The sequence below is a fragment of the Anarhichas minor genome, unplaced genomic scaffold, assembly GCF_050575085.1.
Source record: "Anarhichas minor isolate MPS153535 unplaced genomic scaffold, ASM5057508v1 ptg000040l, whole genome shotgun sequence".
Classification (NCBI taxonomy): domain Eukaryota; kingdom Metazoa; phylum Chordata; class Actinopteri; order Perciformes; family Anarhichadidae; genus Anarhichas; species Anarhichas minor.
Genome location: NW_027466486.1, coordinates 683877 through 702790, shown reverse-complemented (window position 1 = coordinate 702790; position 18914 = coordinate 683877). Strand labels below are relative to the sequence as shown.

Here is an 18914-nt window from a genome sequence, read left to right as displayed (position 1 = left end):
TGGAGCTGAGAGCCACAGACAGGAAGTCAGAAGGTATGGAGAGACCAACACATTGTTGAGAGTAAGACAGACAGGCTATAATAATGTGATATCATATTCAGCCTTCTGGTTTAAGGGAACATGCGTATAAAAGGAAGCTGATGGTGGTAGAAATCCATCTGGATGTGAGATGAGCTCCTTGGAGGAGCTACTCTGCTCCCTGAGCTCCTTCTTCTTATTCAGCTGCAGGAACACCCAGGTTATACTGATCCAGCTCAGTGTTCTTCTGTCTGTACGGCATCCGCCCCCTGCTGGCCTGGAGAGACATGACAGTCCGTGTTTAGTGAACTGAAGACAGGACTGTTCTGAAAGCTTCATTTCAGTCGCTGGTCTAAACAACAGACGTGTGTCAGTACCTTGCAGTAGAAGTAAAGGGCAACGGTCACCAACAGCAGAGTCAGCGTCAGGACGACCGCTTTGATGATCAGAGGTGTTGGATCTGAACAAACACATGGACAGTCATCACATCACACGACATGAGTCCAACAGCTCCCATTGACCCTGAAATCTACAATCACTGACACGTATTGTTGGAATGCTGCTTCAGCATTCCAAGTATTGTTATCCTGTTCTTTATTGTTGGAATGCTGATTCATCAGAATCTTTATTCAACTACTATTTCTTCCGTACATTGTTTTGATCTCTTCTTCCACATTTTTTAAGTTACAGAAACCGTTCGAATAACAAAATGTTCAGCTCTTTAAGGACATGCCGTCTATGACTTTTCATATTTCTACCTCTTATGCTTTTTGAAATATTAAGCTTTTTTCAAAAAAGTTTTTAATGGGATCTCTATGGAGAAAATCTTCCAATCCTCTTAAACTTCTTTAACTTTCAAATCCTTCTTCTTCCTCATACTTTCAGCTACAGACAATATCTTAACTCTAACATGTTGAGAAAACCCTGAACTATTACCACATGATTTAGCTTTTTCATATCTTTTACATTTTTTGAACTGTAGCAATTTAACTTTTAGGATTTCTTCAGTCCTTTTCTGCTTTCATAATGGGTGTGTATTGCGCAGCTTAGAGTGCGTGATGTCATCGCCAGAGTGAGGAGGAGCTTCAGAATCTTGTGAAAAAAATATTTCTATTTTGCCAAGGATTCCACAATTTTCACTCTTCATGCATAATTTTTGGTAGAAAAGTAGCTAATCGTGTGCTGGTCTAAAGAAATGACTGTGGAATCCAACAGATTTACACATTTGGCACACCGGCCTCACATTTAGAGGAAGTCCAACTTTCTGCTCAGTAGAGACCAATGTCAATTGTTACTCCAAAAACATCTTCCACAGAACACGGTACTCCATTTCTAGATCGCCAGTGAAGCCACATTTTTTACACTACAGACACAAGTTTCACACAATCTGTTCTTCAAGTCATCCTTCCTCTCCAGTTCTAATATTGGAGCAATAGGAGCTACGGTTATGGGAGTTTTGAGGATTTGTTTGACAGGTGTTTCAGTTTCATCTCCATGAAAAAGCTGCAGTCTAAAGCAGTCACATCCCGACCTTTCCCAGCCATTAAGATGTTAATGTTAGCTCCACAGGTTTTTAGGTAGAAACGTAACGTTCGGGTAACAAGTATCACTACTACACAACGTTTAACCATGATGAGCTCCAAATCAACTAAACCATCCTGAAACCATTGAGTCTTTGGAGCAGAGCTGGACTATGCTACGCTGTGATTGGCCAGTCAGCAGAGGAGGGGCGGGACTTAGTGAAGAGTCAATTGAAAGTGTAATCACTATCATTAACGACTGTCTCAACGTTTGGTTTCCAGGGTAACTCTGGTTCTCTGAGTGAGGTATCGGAGCAAACAAGCCCTTCTTTCTTCTGATAGGTGGAGGAACTGCACTTGAAAATGGCGAGTTGGGGGCTAAGAGGTGTTATGACCGATGTGGTGGCAGTGGAGCTTTGTGATTAGTCACGTCAGAAGGTGCTTCAGTTCTCAGAGAACCAGAGTTATCCTGGTAACCAAACCTGCTCTGTCCTACAGTAGATTGTTAGCTGTTGCCATTTATAGACTGTGTTTAGGTTTGGTTACTATATGACATGTGTGACACAATGACAGGAGTCACAGTGTCATTCCAGAAACAACAACATACATGGACTCTGTGGTCAGCTGATCATCTTCGGTCAGTTTGGACCAATCATCTTCAAACCTGCATGTAAACAGTCAGCTTACCTGAGACAGTGATGGAGAGCAGACGGCTCTCAGAGGAAAAGTTATGAGAAAAACCATAGATGTGATAAACACAGCTGTAGCTTCCTTGGTGGGCGGGCTCTGCAGCAGGAAACAGGAAGTGGGCAGAGTGATTGACAGCTGGCTGGGTGTAGTTGTGTGCTGAGTTGGAGGAGGTGAAGGTGAGCTGGAAGGAGCCTCCTGGGTACTGTGGCTGGATAGAGCAGCAGATGGTGAAGTTGGAGCGTTTGAGCACCTGAGCCCCCTGCTGCTGGGCCTCGGAGACCCCGTACATTGAGGAGGACACAGAGATGATTGGCTGAAGCAGCAGGTCTGTAAACACAGAGAGATGATAAAAGTTCATGTTTACCCTTCGTTGAACAAGATGGAGCCTGAATAAGGACGTGATGTCACAGGTCTGACAGGTGTGTCCTCTCAGGTGGAGCTCAGCAGTCTATGGAGGGTTTGAAGCTTCCAGAAACAAGTCCACCTCTCTACACTTCAGGATTTCGTTGTCCTGGATAACTTTACAGTTCAGTCCAATGGAAACCCATTGACTGTCACTGTGACAGAGGAAGGAAAATACTGGAAACATTGCTGTCAGAGATGATGTCATAGATGATGTCACTGATGGGCTTACATGAGCAGGTGAGATCCAGGATGGAGGAAGAGGAATGTGATGTTAAACACTCTCTCAGAGCAGATCCAGACAGAACACAGAGAGAGTCGCCCCACCAAACAGATCTCTCTGAGGACTCCTCTCTCTGTCCTACAGAAACAGCAGAGCCACAGTCCAGATCTCTACAGAAAACAGCTGCTTCATTCTGGGTCCAGTCAGAGTAATCTACTGGTCTCCAGTCTCCTTGAAGTTTCACCTCGAGTGTTCCTGCACAGCGACTGTCTCCTCCCACCAACCTGACAGGTTCTGAACAGAAACAAGAGAGTCGTCAGTAAAAGAACAAAGTGAGTTTCAGGAGAACAGAAATTAACCAGATCAAAGCTGCAGCTCCTCTTCTACCTGAGCAGGTGAGTCCAACAGCTTTGCCAGGTGAGCAGGTGTTTCTATCTGAGCCTGAGCTTCTACAGTCCAGGAGAGCAGACTCATGGCCTCCACACTGGAACTCCTTGGTCCACATTGGAGCCTCCACTTCTCCATAGAGCGCCCCCTGGAGGACTGAAGGAGCCCCACAGCCAAGCTCCCTACAGACCACCTCTGCATCCTGCTGGTCAAAGTCATCTTCACACACTGGGGACCACCACTGGTTAGACTGGTTAGACTTCACCTCCAGTCTGCCTGAGCACAGACTAGTCCCATTCACCAGCCTGACAGAGTCTGGAGAGATGATAGAAGATGAAAGAGAGAGAGAGATAAAAGACACCAGACACTAAATAACATTCTGTCTTATCTGATCAGTGACCCAGAATATAAATCTGTTTATTAAATGATCCCTAAAGTGTAAAAGAGTTGGGGGCTGGACTCTCTCCTTAAGGAGTGTCCAGGGTGAAGGACGGTGTGGAGATACTAATGAGCCCCCCGCTGAGCTGAGCTGCTCTAAGTTGTGTCCAGTAGGTCATTGGTGCCTGTTATGGTGGAAACCAAAGAAGCTGCTGGTGGAAACCAGTGAATAAGAAAGCTGTGGAGCTAAAGGAGGAGTCCTTTCAGGCTGGTTGGTGGTTGGCCCAGAGGACTCCTGAAGCAGCACACATGGAGGTTTCATATATAAAGATATCTTGGTGCATTCAGCACCTGATTTACTGAGGCAGCAGCTCATCAGACAAGTCTGCTGTCATTCTAGCTGATGTGTGTGTGTGTGTCAACCTGGATACATTACTGTCATAGATGATGTCACTGATGGGCTTACTTGAGCAGGTGAGATCCAGGATGTAGGTAGAAATATGTGATGTTGAACACTCCCTCAGAGAAGATCCAGACAGAACACAGTTAGAGTCGATCCACCACACAGATCTCTCTGAGGACTCCTCTCTCTGTCCCATAGAAACAGCAGAGCCACAGTCCAGCTCTCTACAGAGAACAGCTGCTTCCTTCAGGGTCGTTTCAGAGACATCCACTGGTCTCCAGTCTCCCAGTTTCACCTCCAGTGTTCCTGCACAGCGACTGTCTCCTCCCACCAACCTGACAGGTTCTGAACAGAAACAAGAGAGTCGTCAGTAAAAGAACAAAGTGAGTTTCAGTAGAACAGAAATGAACCAGATCAAAGCTGCAGCTCCTCTTCTACCTGAGCAGGTGAGTCCAACAGCTTTGCCAGGTGAGCAGGTGTTTCTATCTGAGCCTGAGCTTCTACAGTCCAGGAGAGCAGACTCATGGCCTCCACACTGGAACTCTTTGCTCCACATTGGAGCCTCCACTTCTCCATAGAGCGCCCCCTGGAGGACTGAAGGAGCCCCACAGCCAAGCTCCCTACAGATCACCTCTGCATCCTGCTGGTCAAAGTCATCTTCACACACTGAGGACCACCTCTGGTTAGACTGGTTAGACTTCACCTCCAGTCTGCCTGAGCACAGACTAGTCCCATTCACCAGCCTGACAGAGTCTGGAGAGATGATAGAAGATGAAAGAGAGAGAGATAAAAGACACCAGACAATAAATAACATTCTGTCTTATCTGATCAGTGACCCAGAATATAAATCTGTTTATTAAATGATCCCTAAAATCTAAAAGAGATGGGGGTTGGACTCTCTCCTTAAGGAGTGTCCAGGGTGAAGGACGGTGTGGAGATACTGACAAGCCCCCGGCTGAGCTGAGCTGCTCAAAGTTGTGTCCAGTAGGTCATTGGTGCCTGTTGTGGTGGAAACCAAAGAAGCTGCTGGTGGAAACCAGTGAATAAGAAAGCTGTGAAGCTGAAGGAGGAGTCCTTTCAGGCTGGTTGGTGGTTGGCCCAGAGGACTCCTGAAGCAGCAGACATGGAGGTTTCATATATAAAGCTATCTTGGTGCATTCAGCACCTGATTTACTGAGGCAGCAGCTCATCAGAAAAGTCTGCTGCCATTCTAGCGGCTGCATGTGTGTGTGTCAACCTGGATACATTACTGTCAGAGATGATGTCACTGATGGGCTTACCTGAGCAGGAGAGATCCAAGGTGTAGGAAAAGGAATCTGATGCTAAACACTCCCTCAGAGGAGATCCAGACTGAACACAGTCAAAGTTGATCTTCCACACAGATCTGAATGAGGACTCCATTCTCCGTCCTACATAAACAGCAGAGCCACAGTCCAGCTCTCTACAGAGAACAGCTGCTTCCTTCAGGGTCGTTTCAGAGTAATCTACTGGTCTCCAGTCTCCTTCATGTTTCACCTCGAGTGTTCCTGCACAGCGACTGTCTCCTCCCACCAACCTGACAGGTTCTGACCAGAAACAAGAGAGTCGTCAGTAAAATAACAAAGTCAGTTTCAGTAGAACAGAAATGAACCAGATCAAAGCTGCAGCTCCTCTTCTACCTGAGCAGGTGAGTCCAACAGCTTTGCCAGGTGAGCAGGTGTTTCTATCTGAGCCTGAGCTTCTACAGTCCAGGAGAGCAGACTCATGGCCTCCACACTGGAACTCTTTGGTCCACATTGGAGCCTCCACTTCTCCATAGAGCGCCCCCTGGAGGACTGAAGGAGCCCCACAGCCAAGCTCCCTACAGACCACCTCTGCATCCTTCTGGTCAAAGTCATCTTCACACACTGAGGACCACCACTGGTTAGACTGGTTAGACTTCACCTCCAGTCTGCCTGAGCACAGACTAGTCCCATTTACCAGCCTGACAGAGTCTGGAGAGATGATAGAAGATGAAAGAGAGAGAGATGAAAGACACCACACACTAAATAACATTCTGTCTTATTTTTCTTTGAAGATCTGTGACCCAGAATATAGATGTGTTTATAAAATGATCCCTAAAATGTAAAAGAGATGGGGGCTGGACTCTCTCCTTAAGGAGTGTCCAGGGTGAAGGACGGTGTGGACATACTGACGAGCCCCCGGCTGAGCTGAGCTGCTCTAAGTTGTGTCCAGTAGGTCATTGGTGCCTGTTATGGTGGAAACCAAAGAAGCTGCTGGTGGAAACCAGTGAATAAGAAAGCTGTGGAGCTAAAGGAGGAGTCCTTTCAGGCTGGTTGGTGATTGGCCGAGAGGACTCCTGAAGCAGCAGACATGGAGGTTTCATATATGAAGATATTTTGGTGCATTCAGCACCTGATTTACTGAGGCAGCAGCTCATCAGACAAGTCTGCTGTTATTCTAGCTGCTGCATGTGTGTGTCAACCTGGATACATTACTGTCAGAGATGATGTCACTGATGGGCTTACCTGAGCAGGTGAGATCCAGGATGGAGGGAGAGGAACCTGATGTTACACAATCCATAAGAGCAGATCCAGACTGAACACAGTTAGTGTTGATGAACCACACAGATCTCTCTGAGGACTTCTCTCTCCATCCCATAGAAAAAGCAGAGCCACAGTCCAGCTCTCTACAGAAAACAGCTGCTTCATTCAGGGTCCAGTGAAAGCCATCTACTGGTCCCCAGTCTCCTTGATGTTTCATCTCCAGTGTTCCTGCACAGCGACTGACTCCTCCCACCAACCTGAAAGGTTCTGAACAGAAACAAGAGAGTCGTCAGTAAAGAAATTAATTAATAAAATATCAAACTAAAACTTGACTGCTGATTCTGCTTCATTGGTTCTTTATTTCTCTTTTCTTTCTCTATTTACCTGTTGATGAGTTAGTGCCTTCAGACTGGAGTCCTGGAGAAACAGAAACATATTTGTTCTTTTGAGTAAATGTAATAGAAATCCACAAATACATATTTTTCATTAATGTATTTGCAATTTTCATCAAAAACGTATTTGGATGCTGATACATTTATATTCAGACAGTTGAGCCTGCATTACAAACAAGACTGTTTTTTAGATGTTTCCATCCGTTTCAGCCAATCACAGAAGAGTAGATTAAAGGGTATTTGTTGTGAGAATACGAAAAACAGGAAATTTATAATTAAAAAAAATAAATAATAATTTTTAAATCTTATTAACAAGGGTGGCGTGATAGAAAGCAAAGCATCCTGAGGGGAGGGGCTAAAGAAAGAGAAATGTCCAAAGTTAAGAAGACAGCAGCTCACATCCAAACATCTCCAACACACCATTACATAGAATCACAACAAGCATTGTGTTGCTTGAGTATACTTCAGTGTGAGAACCTTTCAGACAGAAGCAGTCATTAGCTGAGAACTGCTGTTGAAGTTTCTCTGAGTACAGTTGTTTAGCAGCTCTCACCTCATGGCTGAACCTGTGCTTAGACTGTTTAAACCTGTCCTTGTCTCCTCTCCTAAACACTTCCTCCTTATTCAAGAGTGTGTTTTACGCATCGCTGTGTCCCGTTGAGTGTTGTGTAACATAACTGTTGTGCTTGTTGCTGCCGTGATATTGTTGTTCCACTCTGCTGAGCTTTGCTGTGTTAAAATCTGCCACTGCGAGCTCAGTCAGTAAACTGTACTTTATTAGTTTAAGATCCAGTGACCCGTCGGCCGAGCATGAGTTCACCAGTTGGGCTTCTGTGTGATAGAGTTACAGTTACTGTACTTTACTGCTGCGGTGAGCATCTGCCTTGTATTGAGTGCCTCCTACTCTTCCTTCTTCTATCATTTCTGGCAGGAACGTGTTTGAGGAGTCGCTCCCTGATGGACATTAGAGAGAATGCAGGTTTAAGACTCTTCATCATCGGCTTCACTAGTCAGAACTGGAGGTTGTCGCCTGGTTAGAATCTGATCTACTCGATGTCTTCATTGTGTTTGTTCATGTATTGTCCTACTGGTCCATCTGTATACTCTGTAAAGACCATATCTACTTCCTGTCTGTTCTGAAGACGGTTCTCTCCTCTGGTGGTCCTCCTGGTGTTTCTCTTTGGTTTTTTGTGGAGTTTATCTTCATCTGAACAGAGACTGTTCTTTGTTGTACAAATCATAAAGTCCTCTGAAAATAATCAGCAGGAATAAAACTGAGCGAGCCGTAGATGCTCTCATATTTTCACGTTCTTCCCAATGAAGATCACCAGCTCCTCAGTCGTCCTGAACGCTTCTACATCCAACTGTTCGCCGTCGTGGCTGTCAAGGTTGTACCCAAACATCAACCATCTAGTGGTGGGGTTTATATGTTTTCCGAAATGATTCATTATTGTTTGTCTTCCCTCTTGTCTGTAATATTTTATCTTAGTTTAATTATTAGTTGGTGGGGGTTTATAAGGTGGAGCTGGTCGTCCACCAATCACAGGCTCGGTGGTTCCATCCTCCTGTCCACATGTTGAATAAACTGATCCGAAAGTCACACCAGCAGCTTACATGGTAGCTCACAGCCATCTATGTGTGAGTGTGAATGAATGAGATGCAAACTGTAAAGTGCTTTGGATAAAGATCCTCTAAATACGCAGTAAATTAGTTTAGTTACCACTAAGTTACAGCAGTAAGTTAGCTGGCAAGCTAGCTTGATGTCAAGGGAACGCTTGTGGTGTTAATACTAAAGCAATCACATCCCGACCTTTCCCAGCCACGAAGGTGTTAATTTTAGCTCCACAGGTTTTTAGGTAGAAACGTAACGTTCGGGTAACAAGTATCACTACTTCACAACGTTTAACCATGACAAGTTCCAAAGCCACTACACCAGCCTGAAACCATTGATGAGAGTATTTGGAGCAGAGCTACGGTGTGATTGGCCAGTCAGCGCTAGAGGGGCGGCACTTAGTGAAGAGTCAATTGAAAGCGTAATCGCTATCATTAACGGCTGTCTCAACATTTGGTTTCCAGGATAACTCTGGTTCTCTGAGTGAGGTATCAGAGCACACAGCCCTTCTTTCTTCTGATTGGTGGAGGAACTACACTTGAAAATGGTGAGTTGGGGGCTAAGGGGTGTTATGACTGATGTGGTGGCAGTGGAGCTTTGTGATTGGTCACGTCAGAAGCTGCTTCAGTTCTCAGAGAACCAGAGTTATCCTGTTAACCAAACCTGCTCTGTCCTACAGTAGATTGTTAGCTGTTGCCATTTATAGATTGTGTTTAGGTTTGGTTACTATATGACATGTGTGACTCAATGACAGGAGTCACAGTGTCATTCCAGAAACAACAACATGCATGGACTCTGTGGTAAGCTGATCATCTTCGGTCAGTTTGGACCAATCATCTTCAAACCTGCATGTAAACAGTCAGCTTACCTGAGACAGTGATGGAGAGCAGACGGCTCTCAGAGGAGAAGTTATGAGAAAAACCATAGATGTGATAAACACAGCTGTAGCTTCCTTGGTGGGCGGGCTCTGCAGCAGGAAACAGGAAGTGGGCAGAGTTATTGACAGCTGGCTGGGTGTAGTTGTGTGCTGAGTTGGAGGAGGTGAAGGTGAGCTGGAAGGAGCCTCCTGGGTACTGTGGCTGGATAGAGCAGCAGATGGTGAAGTTGGAGCCTTTGAGCACCTGATCCCCCTGCTGCTGGGCCTCGGAGACCCCGTACATTGAGGGGAACACAGTGATGATTGGCTGAAGCAGCAGGTCTGTAAACAGAGAGAGATGACAAAAGTTCATGTTTGCCCTCCTTTGAACAAGATGGACCATGAATGCTGGATACATTACTGTCATAGATGATGTCACTGATGGGCTTACCTGAGCAGGTGAGATCCAGGATGGAGGAAGAGAAATGTGATGTTAAACACTCCCTCAGAGGAGATCCAGACAGAACACAGCGAGAGTCGATCCACCACACAGATCTCTCTGGTAACTCCTCTCTTTGTCCTACAGAAACAGCAGAGCCACAGTCCAGCTGTCTACAGAGAACAGCTGCTTCCTTCAGGGTCGTTTCAGAGACATCTACTGGTCTCCAGTCTCCTTCATGTATCACCTCGAGTGTTCCTGCACAGCGACTGTCTCCTCCCACCAACCTGAGAGGTTCTGACCAGAAACAAGGGAGTCGTCAGTAAAAGAACAAAGTGAGTTTCAGTAGAACAGAAATGAACCAGATCAAAGCTGCAGCTCCTCTTCTACCTGAGCAGGTGAGTCCAACAGCTTTGCCAGGTGAGCAGGTGTTTCTATCTGAGCCTGAGCTTCTACAGTCCAGGAGAGCAGACTCATGGCCTCCACACTGGAGCTCCTTGGTCCACATTGGAGCCTCCACTTCTCCATAGAGCGCCCCCTGGATGACTGAAGGAGCCCCACAGCCAAGCTCCCTACAGACCACCTCTGCATCCTGCTGGTCAAAGTCATCTTCACACACTGAGGACCACCTCTGGTTAGACTGGTTAGACTTCACCTCCAGTCTGCCTGAGCACAGACTATTCCCATTCACCAGCCTGACAGAGTCTGGAGAGATGATAGAAGATGAAAGAGAGAGAGAGATAAAAGACACCAGACACTAAATAACATTCTGTCAAATGTTTCTATGAAGATCTGTGACCCAGAATATAAATGTGTTTATAAAATGATCCCTAAAATCTAAAATAGATGGGGGCTGGACTCTCTCCTTAAGGAGTGTCCAGGGTGAAGGACGGTGTGGAGATACTGACGAGCCCCCGGCTGAGCTGAGCTGCTCTAAGTTGTGTCCAGTAGGTCATTGGTGCCTGTTATGGTGGAAACCAAAGAAGCTGCTGGTGGACACCAGTGAATAAGAAAGCTGTGGAGCTAAAGGAGGAGTCCTTTCAGGCTGGTTGGTGATTGGCCGAGAGGACTCCTGAAGCAGCAGACATGGAGGTTTCATATATGAAGATATTTTGGTGCATTCAGCACCTGATTTACTGAGGCAGCAGCTCATCAGACAAGTCTGCTGCCATTCTAGCTGCTGCATGTGTGTGTGTCAACCTGGATACATTACTGTCAGAGATGATGTCACTGATGGGCTTACCTGAGCAGGTGAGATCCAGGATGGAGGGAGAGGAACCTGATGTTACACAATCCATAAAAGCAGATCCAGACTGAACACAGTTAGTGTTGATGAACCACACAGATCTCTGTGAGGACTTCTCTCTCCATCCCATAGAAAAAGCAGAGCCACAGTCCAGCTCTCTACAGAAAACAGCTGCTTCCTTCAGGGTCCAGTGAAAGCCATCTACTGGTCTCCAGCCTCCTTGATGTTTCATCTCCAGTGTTCCTGCACAGCGACTGACTCCTCCCACCAACCTGAAAGGTTCTGAAGAGAAACAAGAGTGTCGTCAGTAAAGAAATTAATTTAATTAATAAAATATCAAACTAAAACTTGACTGCTGATTCTGCTTCATTGGTTCTTTATTTTGGTAACACTTTATAATAACTACACACTATGAAGCATTAGTTAAGTGTGAGTAAACACTTAATTCATCATCTATAAAGTTGTGTTCCTACATTAACACTCTATATAATTTATAACAACAGTTATAAATGTTTTATTCTTGATTAAAAGCTCGTCTATTATGTGTTTCATGATTTAGTTTCTTTACTTTATAATGATGGATTCCTTATTTGTAAATGAAGTATTATATATATTACAAATCAATTATTAAGGAGTTGTAGATGATTAATACGATCATTTATAAAGTGTTAGTAAATGAGTAAGAACTTATTTAGATGTACATTATTCATGCATTTATATATATAATGATTTAGATATGCACTAATGGTTAGGGACTATGTTAACTATGTATTAATACTGCAATTCATGATTCATGAAACACATAATAGACGAGCTTATTAATCAAGAATAAAACATTTATAACTGTTATAAATGATATACTAATGAGTATTAATGTTGGAACAATCCTTTATAAATGATGAATTAAATGTTTACTCATACTTAACTAATGCTTCATAGCGTGTAGTTATTATAAAGTGGTACCTTTATTTCTCTTTTCTTTCTCTATTTACCTGTTGATGTGTGATTTCCTTCAGCCCGGAGTCCTGGAGAAATAGACACATTTGTTTTTTGTCACAAATTCCACTGCATATTAGATTGTTTTGATCCTGCCCCCCCTTTTTCCTACACACACACGCACACACGCACACACCTCACCACGTGATTGTTTGTTGTCTTTAGGTAGTCTGCTTATAGTTGTGTAATAGATGTTTGTTGATTTATATTATTGGTTTTAATCAGTAATGTTAATTAAATAAACTGTTATATTTTAAGGAGCAGTGTCTGTGATTATTTCGTACATGTGTTGTAATAACAGCGTGATGTTATTCAAACCTTCACTGTTCACTCTGAACGTAGAATACTACTTTGACTGTTTAATCCACTGTTTGGTTATTGGTCCCTGATCCCAGAGTGGTGCCCCGTTATTATTGATATGTTAATAATCCGATTGATATTAATAATTGAATTAATGTTAATAACTTAATTGTCCTACTTGTCTAATAACTAAACAGGCTTCTGCCAGATCCCAACACGGCTCTGATACGGCTGGTATTTTAACTTCAATTTGCAAAGTTTAGGGCACATTGTTGCATTTTATGTGATTGTGGGTGTCTGTGTGTGTTCTCTGGTTTAAAGATACAACATAAATGTTGTAATAAAACACATCATCTCTAAATCAGAGTCCTACCTGAGCTCCACAGCAACAGCAGCAGCATCAACAGGTGATCCATGACGTCCAGGTAGACCGTCTCTCTGCCCGTCTCTCTGCTCGTCTCTCTGCCCGTCTCTCTGCCCTTCTGTCTCTCTGCCCGTCTGTGTGTCTGTCCTCAGTGTATATCTGCATACAAAAAGAGGTTGAGCTTTACTGATACTTGTCTTTAGTTTTACAGATCATATTCACACCACTCTGAACTGCGGTTGTGTAAAACTGAGATCACTGGAGCACTGTAGAGGAGAGACTTAGCAGCATCAAATGCATGACAGCATCAAATGCATGACAACACTCAAGGGTGGCACCCGAATGGACCCTGGAAAGACAGAGCAGAGAGAAGACACAACAAGGCACCACACACCCCCTCCCTTAAGACCTCACGGGTTGGTAACGGACTCTTTTACACCCTCAGGGTTCTTTAAGGTGCCGTTCACCGACCAACCAACAGGGGGAGACCTGTCCTCAGACAAAAGCAAACAGTGATTCAGATAAATCTACATCCTGAGCCTGTTTCTGGGCCTAGGCTCCAGTCAAAATGCTAACTTCAAACACATCTGAATAACTCAGCCAGATCATCATACGCAGACTCAGAAATAGAGACATCCACAACTTCAGGATAAACTTCACCTTCAGCCATATTGTTTCCCATGATGAAATCCACACCATCGACAGGAAAACTGAGCAGACAGTCACTGGGACGAAACCAGTAATTGGTTTGGTCTGCACATAAACACAGTGGAGAAGGGCAGGAACGAAACCCCTTTCAGTACCTCTCACCACTGCACTCGCATCACTTACAGACTCTGCACTAAAGGTTAGAGCACTAGAAAGGATGAAGGATTGTGAGCCACCAGTGTCGTGTAGCACCGTCTCTGGGCACTGGTCCTCTGCCTCTCCTGTGAGGGACACAAATCCTATAAAGATTAACAGGTTCAAAGCAAGCATCAGGCACTTTTGCAGCAGCGGCCTGGCTAACGGGGGTCACCGTTTTCACTAACTCCACCCCCTTTGGCTGCTGCCTGGAAGCTGCCTCCTGCTGCTTCTGTCTCCAGGCTGAGCAGTCTGCAATCAAGTGACCAGGATCATGACAAAATTAAAGCTGCAAGCAGCATTGAACAGGCCCTCGCACCTTCCCGCACGTCGAGAGTACTGGCAGGACTCTGGTTGATGCGGCCATGCATTTCTGTGACCATCAGACACTGCTTGTATGAGTTAGATTGTATTTCCTGTGTGGACCAGCGGCGTAGCCAGGTCATTTTACCAGGTCTTAAGCCTCGAATGTTATGAGTGTACCTCTGATACAATCATAAATGTAAGCCTGCAAATATTACCAAAAACCTGAATGTGTGTGAATGCGCTTTAGTGTTTGAAACATGACAGACTGTCAAAGTAAATGCAGGTCTTAAAACCAACTGTTTGTTTGTGCAGGTAGCTCTGACAATCACTGCTGAGTGACTCAAAGCTGGAAGAGTCGAGGAGAAATGGCAGAATTTATTGTTCCATTTGGAAAAAGAAACATCTTCATGTAGAGAAATAACTTTAAGCCAAAAAGTGATCCCATGTTGTCTAATTTACAACATGAATTAGGTTGGGTGCAGGTTGATTTTATTGAACAAACTTCACATATGAAATTACTTTACATTACAGCCTGGCTCCAAAACGAACAAAAACAATTCACTGTACTATTTATGATTTGAAAACTATTAATTACTAACTACTCATTTTTGCTCCCCAAACATCTTAGTTTGCACATATTTAGATCAGAGAAGTCTTTTTATGGTGGTGTGCCCACGAACCCTTTCAATAACTTCAGTGTTTGGACCGCTGTAATTATAGAATTCTGCTTACGTCCAAGGTTGCCAGTAGGTGGAGCTATGACTATGAGTCAATATTGGCATGCAGAAGTTCTCAAGCAATGACTCATCAAGCATGTCAAGTTTGGGACATTTTTGACAAATAGAGTCCAGTTAAAACAACTTGATGTATGATGGCGAACCATGTAACATTGCTGCCACACCACGTCCATGCCATTCCATGAAACCTCTAGCTTTTGAGAACTTTTCATCACATGTTTTTAAATTGTCTTGACCAAATTTGAAGTTGATCTGATAAATTCTCGAGCAGGAGTTTGCGAGTACAGCACCTGGAAATGGCAAAAAAACATTCAAACAAAACTCAAACCCGACTTCCGGTTGGGTTTAGAGCATAGTACTAACAGACCTTTTTTTAGGTCTACATATGATACATGTGCTTGCTAAATGTTGTACATCTCGGCCCCTCAAAACCGCTGGCGAAGAATGCGTCGCCACGGCAACAGCATTCCACAAAAGTTCAAAAGTTTCATCGGCTGGTATTATGAACATCTTATATTTGTCTGGAACCAATTTGAAGTCGATCTGATTAACTTACTAAGAGAAACAAGCCAAAGTATAGACTGTTACTTCCTGTTACCAGTAGGTGGCGCTACGACTATGATTCAAAATTGACGTGCAGATGTCTTCAGGCCTGGAGTCCCATCAAATGTGAAATTTGGGAAAGATCTGACCAGTTTATTCATTCACGGCGAAGAATCGAAATTCGCTGAGCCGCCACATCGCTGCCCTTTAACGAATTCTTACAATCTTCACAATGAAGCATTATCAAATGCTTAAGGCTTTTCTGACTAAATGTGAGATGAATCTGAATAATCTGTGAGGATTAGGATGTCAAAGTACACAACCTGTAACTTCATGTTGCCACTAGGTGGCGCTATTACTGTGATTCTGTTGTCATATAGGGTCAGGATGTTATGACATATGAGAAATTTGGAGCAGATTAGGCAATGTACGGCCGAGTTACAACAACTTCCTGTTTCATGGCCAATTGTGTTTTATTGCCGCCGGGCCACGGATACATAGTTCGATAATTTTTTGATCTTTGAGTAACCTTTCACTGCCAAGGTCTAAAGAGCATATACTGACCGAATTTGAAGTCAATCGGGTCAAATCTCTAGGAGGAGGAGTTCAAATATGACACCTTAAACATAAAAATATGACACAGACTTCCTGTTTGGTTTAGAGCTTTCTGCTCATTTAAATACATAACACAATCACGCACAATCTTTAAATTCCTCCAACATCACAAGCTCACAGATGTTCAGCCTTACACCATCAACAAGATTGCTTTTCTCTCCAGCAAAGTCAACATTGGGTGGTAATACATCAGAATCGCTGTCTGTAAGCCTCTGGCACTAACTTCTCCACTCTCATTAAGGCGCCTTTAACCTTCTCCTTATACCGGGCTATGTTCCACAGAAAGTGAAGCTTCCTCAGCTTCAACTACCAACTCACGCTGAAGAAGTTTCACCCACACATCTTCTGAATCAACGCAAAGCAGCAGTGATGCGCTCAAACGCACCAAAATATTCCAAATATACCAAAGAAATCTTACTGACATCAAATGCAGCAGGAGAACCCGATGTTCACTGTGCACGAGCAGAGGTTGAGACCAGAACTCAAATGCAGCTCTGACTCACACATCTGGAAAGCTGCCTCTGCCTCCAAAATGGCACAACTCTTAAATCCCTCCCTCGTGGATTTATCTCCTCCCAGGACTACTCCGAAACAAGAGAGGCACAATAAAAACAGAGCCCTGAAGGTAGGACTGATGGAGCCCAGCTGGACTGCTCACCTTTCTGGTCCGGGGGGGGGGGGGGGGGGGTAAACACATCCAGCACCTTCCTGTGTGTTGCTATGGTGATCATACATCATGTGTCGTCAGTTTGTTTCTCCTTCACTGAATAGTTTTATTTTGATTTATTAGTTCTGATGATTTAGTGAACTCCTGATTCAAACTGACTCTGCTGTCTGCTGCTCTTTATCAAGTTGCTCCTGTGAGAGATGGAAGAAGTACTCACATATCATCTTATACTTCAGTAAAAGTACTAATACGACAGTGTAGAAGTACTCTGTTACAGTAACAGTACTAATACGACAGTGTAGAAGTACTCTGTTACAGGAAAAGCACAATGGACCACTTCAGAATAATATTATTTTATTGTATTATAATGATTGAAGCATTAAAGAGGACCTATGATCTTTTCTGCTTCATCCCTGTCCTTTAGTGTAGAGATAGACTTTATTTCAGTCTCAGGGTCCAGATAGACAAATACATCAAATGACATACACAAACAATTAAAGTACGGAGGCCTAGCAATGACTTACAAAGAGACAGCTGGACCAATGTCTCCACAGCTGGACTGGTGTGCTACTAAACCTTATGTTGGTTAAAACAACTATGATCTCATTTTCAGAATCATTAAGTCGATAAATTAATTTGTACATGAGATTTCTTAAAACAGTTTGGAAAGTATTGACTCGTGCAGCCACAAACATTTCACTAGCACTACTCCATCTCGGTCTCTTTAACAGTATTCTCATGGCGTCATTATAAGCTACTTGAAGTCTCTGTAAGCTCTTTTTTTTGTAGTTTGACCACAAGTGTGCAGTGTATATAGAATGTATATTATATATATTTATATATATATCTTTGTACGTTAAAAGGTTGTAAAGTTTCAAAGCCTGAAGTCCACGACCAAAGGGAGTTACTCTCCCCTCAGAAACTCTTCTCCTGAGCTCCTCAATTCTTGTTTTACTTTTAAAGTAATGTCACAAGTCACACATCTGTATGACAGCTGTATGACAGCTGCCATAAAGGCGAGTTTAACTCCATTTTAATATGTTGGCTGTTGTGGCCATTTATCAGTATTTTCTTTTTTATGTAACTTGTAAGAAAAGGGAAAGAGCTCTGACCATTCAGCTGAATTATTCTCAGTGTCAATAATATACTTCAAGACATTTTGACAGTTTTTCATCATGTTTATTTCTCACAGGGAAATTAATACAAATAATCAACATGGCGACGAGGACGGGATCGGCGGAGTGATCTTAGCTGATTCCTCCTCAGACGGGGTTCGAGGTTGCCGCTCCGACGCTGGAAAAAAGAATTCCACCCGGGGAGAAAGAATTTAGTGATGTAACAGTAAACAGGTATTCTCACGCATTGGGGTGTGTGGGACAGACGTGTGTTGACTTGTAGTGTTTAAGACGTTTGGTGTATCCTTTCAAAGTTGTACCAGAATCTTCACCTCCAATAATAAAATGTATGTCAAAGACAGACAGACTGACGAACAAGTCGAAGAACGGATAAAAACAGTGTTTTTAGACTACAACAATTGTAACAACAACAATTCAACTCAGAACGTGTTTGGAGCAGAAAAGAGAAGTTATGTATGATGGACATTTATAGGACAAAAAATACTGCTGCTGCCTCTGTTTCTCTGTCTCCCACACAGTCTGAGTTGTTTTCAGGGCGAGCGCCCACATGTGCCACTGGCACGAGGCCCATGAGAGGAAGGTAAGGACACGTCTGACTCAACTCCCTGACTTCAGTCTCACAGAGGATCCTGGTAAACTGCACCGCCAATATTATAACATATTATACATATATAATACATATGTTATATTATAATATATTATATTATATTATATTATATTATATTATATTATATTATATTATATTATATTATATTAGATTATATTAGATTATATTAGATTATATTTTATTATATTATTTTAAATTATGTTATATTATATTATAATATATTATATTGTATTTTATTACATTATAGTACATTACATTACATTATATATCAAATTGAATTGTATTTTATTACATTATATGATGTATTATTTTGGTATCATTATAGGTTAAGACAAGACTTTATTGATCGTAGTGATCTGAGATATATTTGAGTAAAAGTATAAACTAGCAGAAAGTGGAGATACTAGCCTCGAGGCTATTCACCTTCCGTCCACCAGGGGGCGATGAAGCGTCAAACCGGAAACAAAGAGCCGAACTGCCGAAGAAGAAGAAGCAGCGGAAGCGGAAATGAGCTCCTTTTTGTTTTGAAAGAGGGAAATTTAAAATAACTCGACGGATCGTGAGAAGTACACAAACAATAACTCGTCACGAAACGAAGCGAATAAATCCAAATCTAACACGTTTCATCCCTGAATGTAAAAAGTAAGTTCTTCTTTTAATGTTATTCATAAAGAAGATACATTTAAGTTTGTTTTTTAAAACGTTGTGA

At 43.1% G+C, this 18914-nt stretch overlaps 2 protein-coding genes across 2 annotated transcripts; both read right to left on the bottom strand.

The window, feature by feature from the left end:
* Window positions 1-214: 214 nt before the first annotated feature.
* LOC142968222 (scavenger receptor cysteine-rich domain-containing protein DMBT1-like) lies at window positions 215-5422 on the bottom strand. The gene is made up of 8 exons (XM_076108021.1): window positions 5302-5422; window positions 4460-4615; window positions 4259-4366; window positions 3241-3558; window positions 2863-3147; window positions 2226-2555; window positions 396-478; window positions 215-295 (listed from the first exon to the last, which is right to left on the bottom strand). Exons 1-8 carry the CDS (start codon window positions 5420-5422, stop codon window positions 215-217), a joined length of 1482 nt encoding a protein of 493 aa, XP_075964136.1.
* Window positions 5423-6460: 1038 nt separating this feature from the next.
* Window positions 6461-12803, bottom strand: LOC142968220 (scavenger receptor cysteine-rich type 1 protein M130-like). Its single transcript, XM_076108020.1, has 4 exons — window positions 12761-12803; window positions 11263-11373; window positions 10236-10553; window positions 6461-6813 (listed from the first exon to the last, which is right to left on the bottom strand). The coding sequence occupies exons 1-4, from the start codon at window positions 12801-12803 to the stop codon at window positions 6461-6463; spliced, it is 825 nt and encodes a 274-aa protein (XP_075964135.1).
* Window positions 12804-18914: the final 6111 nt, after the last annotated feature.